Below are 19,447 nucleotides of genomic sequence, written 5' to 3'. Positions count from 1 at the left end.
AATGCATATAGTTTGAATAAACAGATCTTCTATTTCATCCTGGGGAAAAAAGAGAAATAGGATAAAACAATAGTGAATATATTCCATCTGAAAAGGGGACTGGTAATCAATTCTTTCTTTTCCTCATGATTACTTGTGCAATAATGATTTTATGTTAAAGGGCAAGTAAGTATTGCTTTTTGCAATGCAAACACTCTTTTATTTTATTTTACTAGAGCTGTTAAATATACTTTATGAATAAAAGGTAAACCATTGTCCTCAACACCACTTTTTAATCAAGAAACCCATTTTTTTAAAATGATTGCATTTTTTTCACTGAACATTGTCAGAAAAAACTTATGAAATACAAAGATGCTTACCTCTGTGATATAACAACAAGGGCATCTTTATGATTCAGAATGACTGCTGCAGCATTTCCTTATTTATGTCCACACTTTTTGAATATTTGCCTTTCTGGTGATTGGGAGTTTACAAAATCATAACTTACTCTCTCAGTCTTTCTCTATCTCTCTCAAGAGGTCATTAATTATCCCACAAGAGAAAAGTTAATATGGTGCCTATAGTTTCAATTCATAATTTTAAAACTGCTGTTGCTCCTGAAAATTTTCTTCTACCTTTCATAACAAAATATTTGAAGAAAACTCTGTGTCTCTCACATGTCGTATTAGGCCATAAATCTTATTTTCATAACTTTTTTTTTTATCAACAGAGATATTTATTACTATTTTTAAATCTATCTTTTATTTATTTATTTTGTCAAAATTGAATTACATTAGATATGTATAAACATGATTATGAATACATGAAATGAATATGAAAACTAGGACAGGGGCAGTAGGCAAACTGGTGCACTTATGCATGTCCTTTAAGCAACCTTGTGATCTAAGAAGCATCAGCTTTCTATATTTCCAATTTTTACTTTGGACAAATATATACAAACATTCATAAAATTAAAAAATGTTAGGGAGGAAAAACTAAAGCAAATTATATAGGAAACATTGTACACTCATTGTCTAGCATCCAGTGGCACTATGTTGAAATCAGAACTAGCAGGGTCCATATAATCAATGATATTCAGTACAGAGACAGCATTGCTTATACTTAAATAATCATTGGCAGAACTGAGATAGAGGCAGTGCATCTTTTCTTGGGTACTTTGAACTCTTAGCAACTTCCAAGACTACCAACCATGATATCTTTCTAGATCAGAGGCTTCTTTGGGAATGGGAGACACTGCAGTTTATTGATTTGCTTCCTACTTTAACAGTTAAGCCCAATGAGAAGGGGAAAGATCATACTTATTGCTCCTCTTTTGGGTGCTTCAAGGATTGATTCTTTTCAACAGGAATACTCTTCCGACATGTACAATACTACAATATTGCTAATTAAAAAAGATTTTTTTTATGAAGCTGAATGTTGTAATTGATATTAATGGAACTGCATGTGGCTGGCTAAATTACTTGATCCTTTTAATTAGTTAGTGTTACAAACCAACCAACAAACAAAGAAATAAACACTATTTAAAAGATTTATTTATTTATTTTCTCTTTGGTATTCCATTGTACATTCATGAGTGCTTTTGGGTTCCATAATGCTCCTTATTCCTATTTTTCTCACAACAATAATCATGCACGTATATTTATTTTGGAATAAATATTTGGAAAATTAACATATGAAACATCACTCAGAAGCAGTTTCATCAACCATCCACTTACTTTTAAAAACCTTCTTCATGTATATAGAAGTTGAATCAGACATACAAATACAAAAACTGCCTTGCAATGTTGCAATGCAAATATTGTGATGCATAATGTACATTCCATCCTATGTAGTTAGATCATTCTCAGAGGCTTTACTTTGAGTATCCTTCTACATTAAGATGGGATAAAAGTGTACTCAATAAAGAACTTAGATATTTTGGCATTATATAAGTAAAAATCTTTTTTTCCAAAGAATTTTCAAAGAATCTCTCCATCTCTTTCTCCCTTTCCATTCTCCTCTCCTTACCTTACATCTTTCCCCCATCCTCCTTTCTTTCTCTCCTACTCTCTCCCTTTCTTTTTCTATTATTGTTGGTGTATATTTCAAAACTCAGTTTATGTTTTCTTGGGATGGTATTTCTGTTAGCCCAGATATAATTACCTTCACTAGTCTATCCTAGATATGTCCCCCACCCTTTATATCTCATTCTTGAATATATTAAAATATTTTTAATATTTTATTTTCTGTTTTCTCCTTCTCTCCCCCCCCCTTTTCCATTTAATAGTGCATTATCTGGGTACTTTATCTTCTCCCTACTTTCTTTTCTAGTTTGCTTTCTCTAGCCAGTCATAAACCTTCTCCATGTCTTGAAGTACTCTGATTCCTCTTTATCCTTTATTTTAATTGTCAACCTATCCATCTCTGCACAATCTGATAACTTTTTTATTATCTCTTCATCTGTTGGTAGCTTATTTAATTTCTAATTTTGGGCAAATAGAATTATCGCTGCTGTAATTACATGTATAAATAGATATCCTCTTTCTTGAATTTCTCTGGGATAATACCTAGTAAAAATATCTCTGGTCTAAATTCTATTTCTTCTTGTAAAATTTTCTTTAACCATACTTTTATTTTAATCCAATATTTACTTTGTTCTGCATATGTCCATCACATATGGTAGTATGAATCTATTGCTTGTTGACATTTCCAACATTTTGCTAACTTGTCTTTAAACATCTTAGCTAGTTTTCCTGGCGACATATGCCATCTGTAAAACATTTTGTATAACTTTTCTTTGTAAGTTGTTGAAATGGTTAGTTTATAATTTCTTTCCCATAGTTATTGCCACTTTTCTAATTCAATTGTATGGCCAAAATTCTTTGCCCAAATTAATATTGTATCTTTTACCACTTCTTCTTCTAGCATAGTTCTTAATAGGTAGCTATATATTCCTTGATTATTCTTTCTCCCGTTCCCATAAGTATCTTATCCAACTCCGACCTTCCTAAGTTAAAACATGCTCCCTTTTATCTTTTTCATATCTTGATTCTATTTGCAATTGTGAAAACCACCCTATATCAATCCCTTGTTTTTCTAATTCTTGTTTTTTTTAGTTCTCCCCTTTCTGTTAAGATATCTTTGTATCTAATAATATTTTTCATACTACTATTTGGATGTGTCAATGCTTCCATTGTTAAAAGCCATATTGGTATTTCTAAATAATGTTTCCCTTTCACTCTTTTCCATATTGTTAATAATCCTTTCCTTACATAATGTCTTTGAAAAATGTGCCCTATTTTTATCATACCACAAAAAAGCATGCCAACCCAATTGAAAAACATGCCTCTCCAGTGTCAATAATCTTGTATTTCTCAGTAAAATACATTCTTTCATCCAAGCTAGACCCGTTGCTTGACAGTACAATTCCCAGTTTGTTTATCCAAATCCACCTCAAATCCTTGCATCTTGTAACATTTTTATATTAATTCTTGCTTTTTTCCCTTGCCATATATATTTCCCCACTATTTTGGGGAATTTTTTCTCTAGTTTTAGCGGTATTGTTTGGAATAGGTATAAAAATCTTAATATATTCATCTAGTAAATATCTTCTTATATAGGTGGACCTGATGGAGTTTCAGAAATATAATATTGTGATTTTAATCTACAAATCAGTAATGATTTTTTTTAAAAAAAATTGAAAATTATCAAATCTTTCCCAGATGTAGCATTTTTATATGCTAAATGCAGGTTGGTTTGTACAGTATCAGTCTACCAATTTTTTTTCTTAGGGCCTCTTTGACCTCCTTATTTCTTAGACTATATATAAATGGGTTTGCTAGTGGAGGCAAAGCTATGTATAACAAAGAAGAAAATTTTGGCACATCTGCTTTTTCAATTCTTGGCAGCATGTAAGCAATCATGAGAGATCCATAGAAAATAGAAACCACAACCAGATGTGAAGAGCAGGTGGAAAAGGCTTTCTGCCTTCCAGTGACAGAGGGGATTTTTAAGACAGCGCCTATAATATATACATAGGATAATAGTGTTAAGAGAAAAGGAGGAAGTGTGAAGACAGTAGCTACAATATAACTCATAATTTCCAATAACCAAGTTGGACTACAGGAAATGCTTAGAAGGGCAAAATAGTCACAGAAATAATGATTTATTTCATTAGATCTGCAAAACTTCAATTGCTGTAATATCAAAATGAGCAATATTGAAAATACAGCAAATCCATTGATCCACGATGAAGCAGCTAAATAAATACAAGTCTGAGAATTCATGGTTGTCAAATAATGCAGTGGTTTACAGATTGCTAGATATCTGTCATAAGACATCACACACAGTAAGCAGCATTCTGTAGCTACCAAGGAACTACACAGATACCACTGCATAAAACAATTGCTGAAAGAAATTATTCCATTTCCAGTTAGGAGAGCTGAAAGCATCCTTGGGAATATATTAGAACTATAACAAATTTCAAGAAAAGAAAGGTTTCCTAGGAAGAAATACATAGGTACTTTAAGATGTTCATCAAAGATGACTAGCATAACAATGAGAACATTTCCAATCATGGTTACAATGTAAATTACTAGGAAACTCAGAAAAAACAATGTTTGAAATTCATAGAATTCATGAAATCCAAGTAGAATGAATTCATCTATCTTTGTCTGATTCTCCAGCATTGTGGCAACTAGGAAATCCATGTCCTATTTAAAAATAGAAAAAGAAAGAAAATGCACAAACTAAAGATATTGTCATTGTCATATTTAAGCTTTTTCCTTAGTTTGTTCTTATTTTGACCAATGTCAAAGTGTTTAATGTGTTATATATCATTTGACTGACAGACTTTTCCCCCCATACTTGATGATAAATCTATAATAATAGGATCAACAGAGATAGCTGGAAGATGTTATGTCTCTGTATTTCATTTGCTTATACTCACAAAATATTTATGTTTATAAAAAATGTATATTTTGCTTTTCCTGATACTTGTATTTAAATGAATTGACCAATTGTTCTTGATGCAAAACATGGAACTAATCAAAAACTCTATTTTTCTTATATTATTTTGAAGGATAGAATGTGAATCTATAAATTATTCTAATGCAAATAAAAACGGTTTAGTGTCTTTTCAACTAGTACTGTTCTAAACACAATTATATGCACAAATGTTTATTTTTGTACTGTATTTTAAAAAGAAGCATAAATATGTTTCATTATGACATATCATTATAAGAATATAAAATACTTTATCGGAAGAAAATTCTTGTTTATACGCTGCTTAAAACATTTCTGATTTTTATGGACTATCTTATTTTGAATAATATTTACACATATAATCAGACTTACATTTTCATACACAAATATATTAAACGGAAGAAAATATTTCAACAGGTCAAAAAAACATTAAAAACTACATGGTATACATTGTTTATAATGTGTAGGATAAAATAGATATTCAATGGCAAAGCTGATGCATAAATTATATAATTCCAAAGCCCAGGATATAATAATGAATAGGTTTTTGGTTTCTCTGTATTACATTCTAATAGTGATATATCAGAATATCAAAATATAATTACTTAAATTAAAACAAAAATACTATTTTATAATTGTTGGACATCTGAAATGGTATGTGGGAATGACCTCAGGAGAAGAGCTGCAGACTAGACAACCATCATGCAAAGCATTATCCGAAGCAAGATTCTTTTTAATGTAACCTTACATTAATGTTTCAGCTAGTGTTCATGGTTATGATTCATCTGGATTACCTTGAAAGGTTAAGATCATGGTTGCAAGGTTGAATGTATTCCTCCTGTACTTTCATTTCGCCATCTGGAAAGGAGGAAAGATCTCTTCTGGAATGCTTCCCTTTGCATTTTCAAACTGATATATCTTTTGCCTGAATGCTGCCTAATCTTCCTCTTCTCTTCCAAGGCCATTCCCACATACCATTATAGCACTTATGTAGCTATCTTTATTTAAATATTTATGTGCCAAATTAATCTGCCAATTTTAAAATGACACCATACTTGTGGTTGTTGCTGAAATAACTGAAGCAATTGCTACTACATATTTGGAAACATATTCTACAGAACATTCTTGTTTGAAAGACCAGTTCTTTAATTATTTCCAAATAACAAACAAAGCTTATATAATGATAGTTACCATTCTGTTGCTGCTTGATATTTTCTGTTGAACTCCTCCTTCTTATCTTATTCAGAATATATATGTACTACCTGATGTTAATATATAAAGATGCAAACCAATCTGCCTTTTATTTTCATTAGTTGTTTTTTTTAATAAAATAATTTCTTCTGGGTTTTTGTTTTTATTTTATGATGCAGAAGAATTACTAGCACTAAGAAATATTATTTATCTAGAAATGATAAAATTTAACTTAAGAGTATAAATTAGTGATACTGGAATAGCATTACTATCCAAGAATGTTGGTTTTTGCTAAAGAGAAGTTAGATAGCTATGCAGCCAACAGATATCTATTTTGAAAACAAACAAGTATGAACTGAATGGGAAACAAAACATAGATTATTATGGAAGTAAAATATTACATCATTATGCATTTTTCAAAGCCCTTAAGGGAAAATCCCTTAAGCACTTTGCATATCTAAGGCCTCTATAACCTTAGGAAAATTAATTGATATATTTGGCCAGAATATCTGAAAAATAGTTCTAACATTTTTTTGCTGCAAATGAAGCAAACAGTTCATAAATGTGAGTGATAAAAATAAATGATAAACAAAATTGCAAAACATATGGCTGTTACAGCCTATTTGTTTTTTTGGCTAGTTATATCCGAAACTCCTAGCCTGCCAGCTGAGGGTGATAAAACAAATAAACAAATCCCAGCGATATAATTAAAGCACCATGCATCAGCATCATTAAAAAGAGAAAGCTAAATGGATGAAAAATAGACAATTTGTCCCTAAACTGTTTTTAAAAGTTTATGGGAGAAGTATAAAAAAATCACATTCCTTCTTTTCAGGATTAGGAAAGAAGAATAAATTGCCATTCACATTTTTTTAAAATCTCTAAAATGGGTGTTTTGTTTTATCCCAACAGTAAAGACACAGTAGATCCTGAATCTATTAGGCAAGCAATCTGTTTCTTTTAAGAGTTTTATAAATAATCAATATATTTTAAACTGCATTGTGAGATCCTTCCAGTATTTTCACAAAAACTAAACATAAACATGATGAATTATGCTCCCCCACCCACTGTGATGGTGGGAGATTTATGATTTCAAGCTAATGTACTGTTCATTCATTTTTCTTGAAAGATATTTTGAAAGTTTGTATGTATGTAGAGGAATGCAATAGCAATAACAATAAAAATGTAATGAAACTGTGAAAGAGTGACAGAGTTAATATCTAAAGGTTAATAGGCTAAAGTCTAAAGGATTTATTCTTTCTGCTATTTTAATCTCATGTAACAAAATAAAAGATGGTTTGTTTTCTAATACTTCCCCATTATGGATTGTGGATTTTTTTTAAAAAAAATCAGATTGAATTTGAAACCATAAAATACTTTTTAAAAGGTTTTGGCCTTGAATGTTGACTCACATAGTTTGAATCTGCTTTTGAATCCAGAATTTCCAATCTCAAAAAATGATAAAAGGCTTGTTCATGCAAACCCACAATGTAAAGCTTCTGGCTGGAAGAAAAACAATATGTGTAGTATGTATTAATTTGAGACACTCTCCAAAACTATCTAAATAAAAGAGGTATTTATGTTGTAAAAGTCTCAAAACATGTGTGTGTGTGTGTGTGTGTGTGTGTGTGTGTGTGTGTATGTATGTATGTATGTATGTATGTATGTATGTATGTATGTATGTATGTATTAGATTTTTACAACCCCTGGTAAGCCCCAATTATGGGAGGAAGCTAACTGCTTCCATCATCTGTCAATCGGCTCATCACAAGAGTCCATCACGACAGAAACCCAATATTTTTCTGTTGCCTTTGTTATATTTGTGTTGTTTTTTATTATTTTTATTTGTGTTGATAAATAAATAAAAGGAGACTCCCTTTATTTATTTATCAGCACAAATAAAACAAACACACACACACACACACACACACACACACACACACACACACACACACACACACACACACACACACACACACACACATATATATATATATATATATATATATATATATATATATATATATATATATATATATATATAATTACCAAGGATAATTTATATTAGGAAAAACTGCTCTGCAAATACATTTATGATGGAAAACAGAAATGAAGTATGTTAGAAGGAATACAGATAAACAAGTGTAACATATTATGTAGATATACACAAATATATTATTAAACATATGCAGGAATGGAGAAGAATTATTTAATAATAAGCATGAACAAAGACAAATTACAACAGATTCGTTTCATTCCCATTGTGTACATGATAATCATATATAGTCAAGGTGGGAACAATGATTTTAAATTTCTACTGGGATATTACAGTGTAAAGATGGATACTGTTAAGCCCATTGCCACATAGATCCTTCCAGGTCCCCATATGCCTGTGATGGGGAACCTACAGCATGCGTGCCACAGGTGATGTGCGGAGCCATTTGTTAGGTCATGCGAGGTGCTGCCCTGTCAACTGTCTCAGGGGCTGTTAATACAGTTCTACACAGGAATGATTGAATCAGTCATTTGTACTTCTATAACTGTCTGGTTTGGTACAGCAATTAAACAGGACAGCTACAGACTCCAACTGATAGTTAGGACTGCAGAAGAAACAATTGCAAACAGTCTGTCTTCCATGGAAGACCTGCATATTGCATTAGTCAGAATAAGGGGTGAGAAAATAACCACAGACCAACATTCTAGACACAATCTGTTTGAACTTTTTCCCTTGGGATGCTTAAAACAACTAGACACAGGGACATTTTTTATCTCATGCCATCACTTTGCTGAACACCTAATCCACACATACAGTCTTATGTCTAAGTAGATTCTTCCATGTTGTATGGATGTATTATTATTAATAACATTCTCATCTTCTCCATAACCCCTATTATTTATATCATTATTATGATTATTACTATTCAGTTGCTTTGCATGTACACTGAGAGTTTCTGTACTGGAAACAAATTCCTTGTGCATCTGATCACATTTGGCCAAATAAAATATCTTGTTTTCTCTTCCCTTCCCTTCCCTTCCCTTCCCTTCCCTTCCCTTCCCTTCCCTTCCCTTCCCTTCTCTTCTCTTCTCTTCTCTTCTCTTCTCCTCTCCTCTCCTCTCCTCTCCTCTCCTCTCTTCTTTGTCTGCCCTCTCATCCCATCCCATTCTATTCTAATCTATTCTATTCTTAAGAAGCTTGAAAAAGAGGCTTATATGGGATATCCCTTTTATTATATCTTTGTTATATTAATTAGTTTTGGGGACTTTACTCTATATTGCACAAGCTTTCTAATATTATTTCTCAGTGCCTCTTTGACTTCCTTGTTCCTTAGGCTGTATATGAAAGGATTGGTGAGAGGGGGCACAACTGTGTATAATAGAGAGGAAAATTTTTCCATTTCTCTATTGACATCATTCTTTGGTAGCATATAAACAATCATGAGTGAACCATAAAAAATGGAAACCACAACCAAGTGAGAGGAACAGGTAGAAAAAGCCTTCTGTCTTCCAGTGATAGAAGGGATTTTCAATACTGCAGCTATGATATATATGTAAGAAATCAGAGTTAGGAGAAAAGGTGGAAGTGTGAATAGAACAGCCATAATAAAACCAATAACTTCTATCAAGCTAGTGTCAGTGCAAGAAAGATTAAGAACTGAGAAATAATCACAAAAATAGTGATCCATTTCATTTGAATTACAAAATGTTAGCTGTAACATGAGATGAAATAATGTCACAATAGTTATAAATCCATTGATCCAAGATGCAGCAACTAATTGGATACAAGTTTGGGTTTGCATTATTGTTGCATAGTGCAGTGGTTTACAGATAGCTAGATATCGGTCATAAGACATTGCACAAAGTAAGCAACATTCTGTAGCCTCTAAGGAACCAAAGAGATACCACTGTGTGAAGCAACTTCTAAGTGAAACCATGTTGTTTCCAGTAAGAAGAGCAAAAAGCAATCTTGGAAATATATTGGAGCTGTAGAAAACCTCCAAGAAGGAGAGGTTTCCCAGGAAGAAGTACATGGGTGTATGAAGGTGATGATCAAAGATAACTAGTGCCACAATGAGACTGTTTCCAGTTACAGATACTGCATAAATGACTAAGAAGATCATGAAAAGAAGTGTCTGTGCTTTACTGTATTCCCCAAATCCCAGAAGGACAAATTCTGCAATTTTTGTTTGATTTCTGATCATCATGGAAATAGGAATTTCATGTTCTGTTAAAAAATAAATACAATATATAGATAAGCTGTTTTGTTTTTTCCATACAGCTCCCAGACACTTACACAAATTAAATTAAATACATTGGAACAAGATACAGAATCCTGCAAATGGAAATAGGGAACCTATCAAACAACTTGTCCTATCCCTGTGCTGAGAGGGAACGTTTAACATTGGAATGACCATATGTCCCATGAATACTTTATTTATTTAATTTCTTGTACAGAATATTAAACTATTAAAATATTAATATTAATATTAAAATAAACTATTGTTGAAGTTACTATAACACTATAACATTTACAATGCATGAAAGACTTCATCCTTGAACAGATAAACAAATTTACTTTCAAAATCATCCCGAAAAACAGAAGATAGATTGTGATAAGATAATAAATTATCAGTTTATTGTTAAAAGAATGGTTCAGCTTTAGACTTCAGGAACTGTTTTCCTAGGGTTGAGACAGACTGACTGGAAAAAAATTATTCTGCTCATTGGTGTGTTTAAAGAATTTGGTCCTTGCTGCTAATCTAACACCTTAATAACTAGACCACACTAGTTTTTACATTAGAAAAGATTCGTTTCTTTGATAATAATTTAAATATATGGTAGTATCTTTTTATTTATTTATGTGTGATAGTTTAGATTTATAAAGCCACTTAGGATTTTTTAAAAAAACACTTAATTTCTTATTAATATTTAAGACTGTTTTCAGAAAAGGACTTCAACACCATTTTATTAATCTCACAAAAACACATTTCCATATATTGTACATATCTTTTATGTTATACTTTTTATTTTTTATCCACAATGCAAATTAGATAAGAATGTCCTGTATATTCAGAGTTAATGGAAAATGACAGATTGCAATAAATCTTCTGACTAGTTAAATGTTTCTAGCCATTACACATTTTCGAATCACCAGGTGTTTATCCTTCCCTCCTTCCCTCCTCTCTCCCTCCCTCTCCCTTCTTTCTTTCCCTTCTCCTTTGCCCTTTTTCCTCTCCCTTCCCCCTCTCCCTTTCCTTCTGCGGAAATTCTCAGACATCCAGATTATAGTTGTCTTGAAAGTGCTTTTTTCAATCTGGACTGTATCTATTGTTCCATTCAAGCACCAGCAGCCCATTACAACTGTTGAAGCTTCTTCAATGAGAAGTGAAATATTTTGTTCTTTTTGTCAAGGAAAAAATACTGCCTTTTTTTTTTTTGGAAAAAAAAAAACTTTTAAGACTTTCCCTCTATCTCTTCACTCACTGAATAGAAGTGTTGCATGTAAATGAAATTTTAAATTTTCCCCCACCTTTCATTAAAAAGTCATTCAACCAATAATATTACTTTTTCACTATTATAATACAGATTTGCTTATGGATTTTCAATCTATCAGAAACAGATTAGAAATAGTTATATAACAAGGAGTAGAAGGAAATTTGCACAATCTAAAAGTTCTTACTTTCTGCAGCTTAATAAATGTTTGTGTGTGTGTCTCTCTCTCTGTTTTCTTTTTCAGAGACAAGAAAATTCTATAGACTTCAAAACAATGCATGTTATTTCTTTCTTTGTGACAGGAAGTTATGTTACACTGCATTGTACACAAAAGTTTGAGAACATTGATGGTCATCCAGAACATTTTGTACTTTACATTTAGTAGATAGTCATGGTTCAGGAAGAGGACCTCCTCTACCATTTCTCCCCACCCTCTGGAATATCCTCCCTTTAGATGAGTTTTCCACTATCTTGGGCTTTCAATGGAGTTGACAGCATTGACAGTCCTCTTCCTACCTTTTAACATTTAACATTTAACTTATTCTATTCTTCTGTCATGTAACTCTATTTATTGATAGATCATATTTTATGTGATTTTTAGACATTTATGATTTTGTCTGTACACTGCTCAGAGCCATCATGTGAGTAAGATGGGAAAAATAAATAAATAATTAAACAAACAAATAAATAAATGTGAACTTTTCTTACCTGTATGGTCTATTTAGGAACACCTTCTGAAAACCATAGACTTAGTCACAAGAATAGCATTGTTTTCCCATCAAGTTTTAAAAATTTAATTTCCAGCAATTGTCAAGATTTCTCAGTATGATTATTTGGAGGTTCAGTGTGTTTATTTTCATAATTGTAAACCACTCCCATTCACCCCAACCTATGGAATTTAACAATTAAAACCAGATATCACACAGATTAATAGAGGTCCATATCTCAATTATACCCAAGGTACTGAACTCTAGAGAAACATGCTGAGAAAGATTATGATGCTTCAATATTTGTTGGAGATTTTCCCTTGAGATCTCCTATTATACATATTCTTAGTAGAACATAGCTTCTAAATATCTTGGGATATCTCTCTAATTTGTCAGATAAATCATGTTCCATGTTAGATGCCATCCATTAATCACTTAATAACCTATATACTTAGATAAAAGGTTGTACTTTCAATGAAGACACAATAAAGAAAAAGGACCTGCAACATTTGATCTAGATCTATTTTTCATCATTAAAGTTATAATATAACTTAAAATATAATGAAAGTAGAAATTTCATCTACAGAAACATTGCAAGTAAGATTTATGATTATGTACTAATTATTTCAATAAAACCAGAAAGAAAGAAAAAAAAGTATTGCAAATCAAGATCCTAACTTTAGCCCCTATCATTTCATTATTAGTACATATGATTTGCATGCTCTTCATAACTGAAACATATTTAAGTGATTATCATAACAAAAGTAACTTACTTTTCTAACAAAACATTTCATACTGAGATAAATATTGAACTATTTATTGAAATTTAAATCAGTGTGTGTGTGTGTGTGTGTGTGTGTGTGTGTGTGTGTGATCTTTTTTGTTTTGCCTTTCTTTTCCCCTTTCCTTTTTGCCTTTTGCTATTGGTTCTTGAATATTCTTAAAACTCTAATTGTTTTTTAAAGTAATTTTTGGCTCAATTATGGTGAGGTACATTCTGGTAAAGAGACATTTCCTGAGAGTGTGTTCCAATATAGGTCCAGAAACTCCCTGTTCCCGGGACTGACTTAGATTGGGTTCTGTAACATTATCAGACTCTAATTAAATAGCATTATCCTGCTGTTATTTTTCCAAAAGATTTGCTCTAAGATTGCATTTTCTGGACAGTTTTCTTAAAGATATAGCATATTTCAAATAAACAGTCTACAATAAAAACAAACCAACCCAATTTGTTAAAACAATTTTCACCTGCTTTTAAAACTCCCCTGTTGGGGAAAGATGGATCAGCTGGTGGTATGACGTCAACTGACCATACACTTTTCAGGGTAGATTACAGCACTGAGGCAGACTTTGGTTGTAGTTGTGAATGACTTGTTGAGGACAAACTCTGGAGGTTGTGAGTGGGAACACTATTACACTGGTTTTCCTCCTTTGCCTGTCAAAGACTCCAATGAGTGATTCTGGGGTATGAGAGGCTTAGTCCTAGACTAAGTTTCTTAGTAGTTCAGTCTTTCAATTCTTTTTTTAAGCATTTACATGAAACATCTGGGAGAATACATGGTGTATATCAGTATGTTGATGATTCACAGTTATACATCTCAACCAGGGGTGGGTTCCTGCCAGATCGAACCTCTTCTATAGAAGAAGTTTCACAAATCTACCGTGACATTTAGAACTGGTTCCAGCTCCCTTCCCCCACCCGTCCACACCACGCTTGCTCTGTCCGCCACACTTATTAGCTGGCTCACCTATCACCCTGCCCACCTCTATCTAAACCTTAAAGTCTTAAAGCTGTCATGTTTGAACACCCCTGGGATTTTTTTTTCTAAAGGGTTAGGGGTGCAAGAGTCTTGTAACTTGACAGTTTTGCATGCTTCAAATACCAACATTTTGGTTGCTAAGCAAGAGCGTTGTTAAGTGAGTTTCACCAGATTTTACAAGTTGGCCATGCTCACCCAGTCACATTACTGCCAAGCCACTCCCACTCAGTCCGATGGCTGGCAAGCCACTCCCACAAAGCAGGCCACACCTACAGAAGAGGTTCTAAAATTTTTTGAAACCAACCACTGATCTCAACCCTGGTTGATTAAGCAATGTTGTTTGTTTGCTGGCCCAATAAATTGACTTTTAAAATATTTGGATGGGTGGAATCAATTTCAATTCAACCCTAGCAAGACAGAAGCCTCTCAGACATTCATTAAACATTCATTTTTATGTTTTTGTGTTACTTAAAACATGTATGGCTTAATCTTTCAGATAAGCATATGTTACTAGGTTTGATGGTTCTGGTTCTGGATATTCGACTTCTGGTGGGGTTGCATTTCTCTGAAAAAACTTGTGTGCATCCTCCTAGACTCATGTCTTCGGCTCTTCTATTCCTTCTGCAAGGAAAAGTTATGAAGGATGGGGTCTTTCCACAGATTCATCTTGTACATGAATTTCACCAAGAATCTTGCTTAATCACTCAAGATCATTTCCTAGAGGGATTGCTGGAACACACAGTTCTGAATGTCTCAGATTTTACACATTTATATTCTACCGTTATGTGGACAATTCTGGCTTCCAGTTTCTTTCCGGTTGTGATCCATGATACTGGTTAAACATGACTCATGATTATGTTTAAAATCCAGAATGCCAATGTGGTCAGATTATATGCAGGATAGTCTCTCTCACTATCCCACTAGGTCCTACAGAGTGGCATATTCCAGGCTCTTCCCTCAATGTTGCCATCTAATTGGTAGCATGCCTCCTTGACTCTGTCTCTGCCCTTTAGAATACCATTTCCTCTGAATGTCTGTATTCAGAAGACGCTTTTAAAAAGCGTCTTTTCCCACAAGCATTGGGGGCTGTGTGAGGCCAGAAATGTTATTTATGGATGTTTGAAGATGCACTGTGGTTTGGAGTGATAGGGTTAACTGTATTGGTTATTATTATTTTTTTACTATTTTTAAATAGTTTTTACTGTTTGTAAGACACCCCTCTTCAGAGTTATATTGTATAAGATGGACGGCAAGATAAAGAAAATAAATACAATCAAATTACATAGACAAATTGCATATTCTTTTATGCTGAGATCTTCAATAGCAATAGCACTTAGATTTACAGCATTCTCTACATTTACTTTACAGAGCAATCTCTACATTTTCTTTACAGAGTTGGCATATTGCCCCCCCCCAAAAAAAAATCAAGAACTTTCTTTGATGTGACATCCTAGTGACAAATCCTTTGGATTAATCAAGTTTGAACTCTATAATTTACCAATCTATATCAAAGTTCCGCAGCCATTTTCAGACCAAAGATACATTTGGATTTGGGCGACATATCATGTAGTATGTTCTACATATGAGGAGAAAACATTTAAAATAATTTAAAAGTTGTAAGCTGCTCAGAGTTGTTGGATACAAGATGACTGGCAAATAAATTTCATAAATACATAAACAAACAAACAACCAAAATTAATTCAATAAATACACTCCATAAACGATCATGGACCAGTTAAGCAAAATCAACAATCACAAACTAGTGTTCATGTTAATTTGGAAGCTTTAAGAGTCTATCAGGTTGTGGGTCATTAATTTACACATTGTCCATCCAATAACTTTCTTGAAACTTTTCTCAGAGCATTTTTGACATCCTTATTTCTCAGGCTGTATATGAGAGGATTGAGTAAAGGGGGCAGGACTGTATACAAGAGAGAAAATATCTTATTGAAATCTCTCACTTCCTCTGTTTTTGGTATGAGATACACAATCACAATGGCTCCGTAGAAAATAGAGACAACAATCAAGTGAGAGGAGCAAGTAGAAAAAGCTTTTTGTCTGCCTGTGGTAGACGGGATTTTCAGAATGGCGACAATAATATAGATATAGGAGATCAAAGTTGAAACAAAAGGAGGGAAAGTGATGATAAAAACCACAGTGAAAGTAACAAGCTTTACCAGAAATGTGTCACTGCAGGAGAGTTTCAGCAGTGGGAGAGCCTCACAAAAGAAATGGTCAATTTCATTTTGTCCACAGAACTGCAATTGTAAAAACAAGCCCAAATACAGGGTGATGGCTAAAATACTATTGAGCCATGAGCCTCCTGCTAACCGTATGCAGATTTTGCTATTCATAAGAGTTGCATAATGTAAAGGCTTGCAAACAGCTAAAAAACGATCATAAGACATCACAGAGAGGAGATAACATTCTGTACAAACCAGGAATGAACCAAAATAAAACTGTGTCATGCATCCTTTTACAGAGATGGTGTTGTCTCCAGTCATGAGAGCAGCTATCATCCTGGGAAGAATGGCTGAACTATATATCATCTCCAGGCAGGCTAAATTTCCCAAAAAGAAGTACATTGGGGTGTGCAGGGATTGATCAAGCACAATTATAATAACAGTAAGGAAATTGGCCACCATAGTTGAAGTGAAGATCACTAAAAATACAATGAACAGGAAGATCTGCAGATGATGGAGCTCCCCAAATCCCAAAAGTATAAATTCAGTAATTTCAGTTTGGTTCCTCTGCAGTGCATTCATTATAACATTTATAATGTAAATAGTACAAGGAGAATATTTGAAATAACTGGTATAATATTGTACACATTACTCAGAAAATTCAATAATATTATATATGTGTGCTGATCAGTTGCTATCATAAAAGAGACAGAGTAGCTGGAATTTAGAATGATAGTGTCAATCTCTAAAAATATTTGGAATAAAAATATATGCAACAGATGAAGCTTCCAAAATCTCAAGCTGAAAATTTCTATGGTTATAATTTGTGTCTTGCGTACTGTGTTTCTCATAATAAATATCTGAGGTTATGATTTAAACAATTTGAAGATAAATTATATAAATTCTGGCAGGCATATACAATTTCATATAGAATCACAAGTTTCAGATTACATGAATTTTGTAAGTGCTATTTTCTCAAAACTGGAAGTGCACAGATGAGCTTCATATCAAGTTCTATAATCCTCAAATGGCATGTGGAACAGCTTGATAGGCATCTGTATTCAAGTCTCTTGAAAACCTGATTTAACTAAATATATGTATAAATATTAATATTTTGAAGACACTGAAAAAGAATTCACTGTTTAATAAAACATATGTTTTCCCTCACACATAAGCTCACAATTTATTGAAAATATATCTGAATAAAATATGCATATAAAAACAGCAGGGTATTGATGTAGTTGTGCACTATAAAGAATGAGCAATTTAAGTATATAGCTTAAATTCTTTCACATCATGAATTGAATCCAGTTGTCTTTCCAAATCTGTTAATCTAGATATTAGAACTGAATTCATAGGCGTAGGTTTTTCCACTCTCTCTTTCAGCTCCTATCTTTCCCTGCCCCCTATGTTGTGAAAAAAACTAAAATATTGTGATTGTATGCAGAACTTCCTCTTCAGTTATTAGACTTTTAGTTTTTGTTCTATGTTTCCCTTTGGCTTTTTTTTTTAAAAAAAAACTTCATTTCTTCATTATGTAGGAACAGTGAAATTATTAATATAATATAATATAATATAATATAATATAATATAATATAATATAATAATATAATATAATATAATATAATATAATATAATAATATAATATAATATAATATAATATAATATAATATTATATAATATAATATAATATAATATAATATAATATAATATAATATAATATAATATAATATAATATAATATAATATAATATAATATAATATAATATAATATAATATAATATAATATAATATAATAATATAATATAATATAATATAACATAACATAACATAACATAACATAACATAACATAACATAACATAACATAACATAACATAACATAACATAACAACATAACATAACATAACATAACATAACATAACATAACATAACATAATATAATATAATATAATATAATATAATATAATATACAGATTAAAATTTATTTTCCAGTTTCAACTCTGCTAATAATCAGTTTCTTTCACAGCTAACATTTTGTTTAAGAATGTAATAGTGAAATTATTATATAAACTTACTGAACATTAGGCCTGCATATTTATTTCATCTACATATTCTAAAAAATAATACATTCAGAATAGATTTATCCTTTTAAAGGCAGACATGAATGCACATGCACATACACATACATTAATCATTTAGTTCTTTCATCTTGCTTGCTTGCTTTATCTTACAGCAATGCATTTAAAAATGTATGTATGTGGGTGTGTGCATAGTTGACCCCCTAAGAGGATAGAAAGAGTAGTTATTGCTTATACTGAAAATGTAAATTATGTGAAAAAAATTAAGATGATAATTTCAGTTAAAATTGATGTTCTTTTTAAAAATGTACTTTCTTTTTATCTTTTTAGTTTTTGAATACTTTTTTACTATATTGAAAAATTCTAATGGATATGAAAGAGATAGAGATAGCAGGAAAAGAGATGTATTTACATACATTTTGTGCCAAATACATTTTGTGCAAATGTATTGCAAATGTGCAATGAAAATACTCTAACCTAGAAAAATGCTATAAAATAGCTGTAATTGTATTATATCAATGGGGAAGATATAAGGAGTATAAAATATCTACATACAAAACAGCAAATGTTCAACGAAAGAATGACAAGATTCCCAAATTCAAAAATGGATGATTGTGGATTATGTTTGGTGGTGAAGTAAATGTAAGTAAATTTATAAATTTACATTTTAAATTTACATTTATAAAGTAAAAGTAAAGTAGATTTATTGACACATGTCAATAAATATCTTAAACAACATAAAAGATCAATTTCTCTTTTTACAATACTGAGTATTCTTTCTCTTTTTACAATACTAAATATTCTTTGATTAAGTTAGAGATAAAGTAAGCAGAATTAACTTCAAGATCCTTGTATTGCTGACTACAATCCACTCCTCCATAAGAAAGAAATCTAAGGACAACTAAACAAATAAATAATAAATCTCACTAATTTACTTAGGTGTGTGAATCAAGTCGGAATCAACATTATAACATAGACCATAGGTTTCAAAGCTAAATGAAAATCATAATTCAGAAATCTAAATTAAAAGTATTATGCGATACAAATATATAGATATACATATTAGAATACAATAA

At 31.8% G+C, this 19,447-nt stretch overlaps 3 protein-coding genes across 3 annotated transcripts; all 3 read right to left on the bottom strand.

The window, feature by feature from the left end:
- Nucleotides 1-3,719: 3,719 nt before the first annotated feature.
- LOC116521331 (olfactory receptor 2AP1-like) lies at nt 3,720-4,688 on the bottom strand. Its single transcript, XM_032236014.1, has one exon. It carries the CDS (start codon nt 4,686-4,688, stop codon nt 3,720-3,722), a length of 969 nt encoding a protein of 322 aa, XP_032091905.1.
- A 4,692-nt stretch (nt 4,689-9,380) lies between these two features.
- Nucleotides 9,381-10,352, bottom strand: LOC116521330 (olfactory receptor 2AP1-like). The gene has a single exon (XM_032236013.1). The coding sequence runs from the start codon at nt 10,350-10,352 to the stop codon at nt 9,381-9,383; it is 972 nt and encodes a 323-aa protein (XP_032091904.1).
- A 5,569-nt stretch (nt 10,353-15,921) lies between these two features.
- Nucleotides 15,922-16,875, bottom strand: LOC116521329 (olfactory receptor 5B21-like). The gene has a single exon (XM_032236012.1). The coding sequence runs from the start codon at nt 16,873-16,875 to the stop codon at nt 15,922-15,924; it is 954 nt and encodes a 317-aa protein (XP_032091903.1).
- Between the last annotated feature and the right edge of the window lie 2,572 nt (nt 16,876-19,447).

The sequence above is a fragment of the Thamnophis elegans genome, chromosome Z, assembly GCF_009769535.1.
Source record: "Thamnophis elegans isolate rThaEle1 chromosome Z, rThaEle1.pri, whole genome shotgun sequence".
NCBI classification, from domain to species: Eukaryota; Metazoa; Chordata; class Lepidosauria; order Squamata; family Colubridae; genus Thamnophis; species Thamnophis elegans.
Note: the sequence above shows the minus strand (reverse complement) of the source record. Positions and strands in the feature narration are given on the sequence as shown.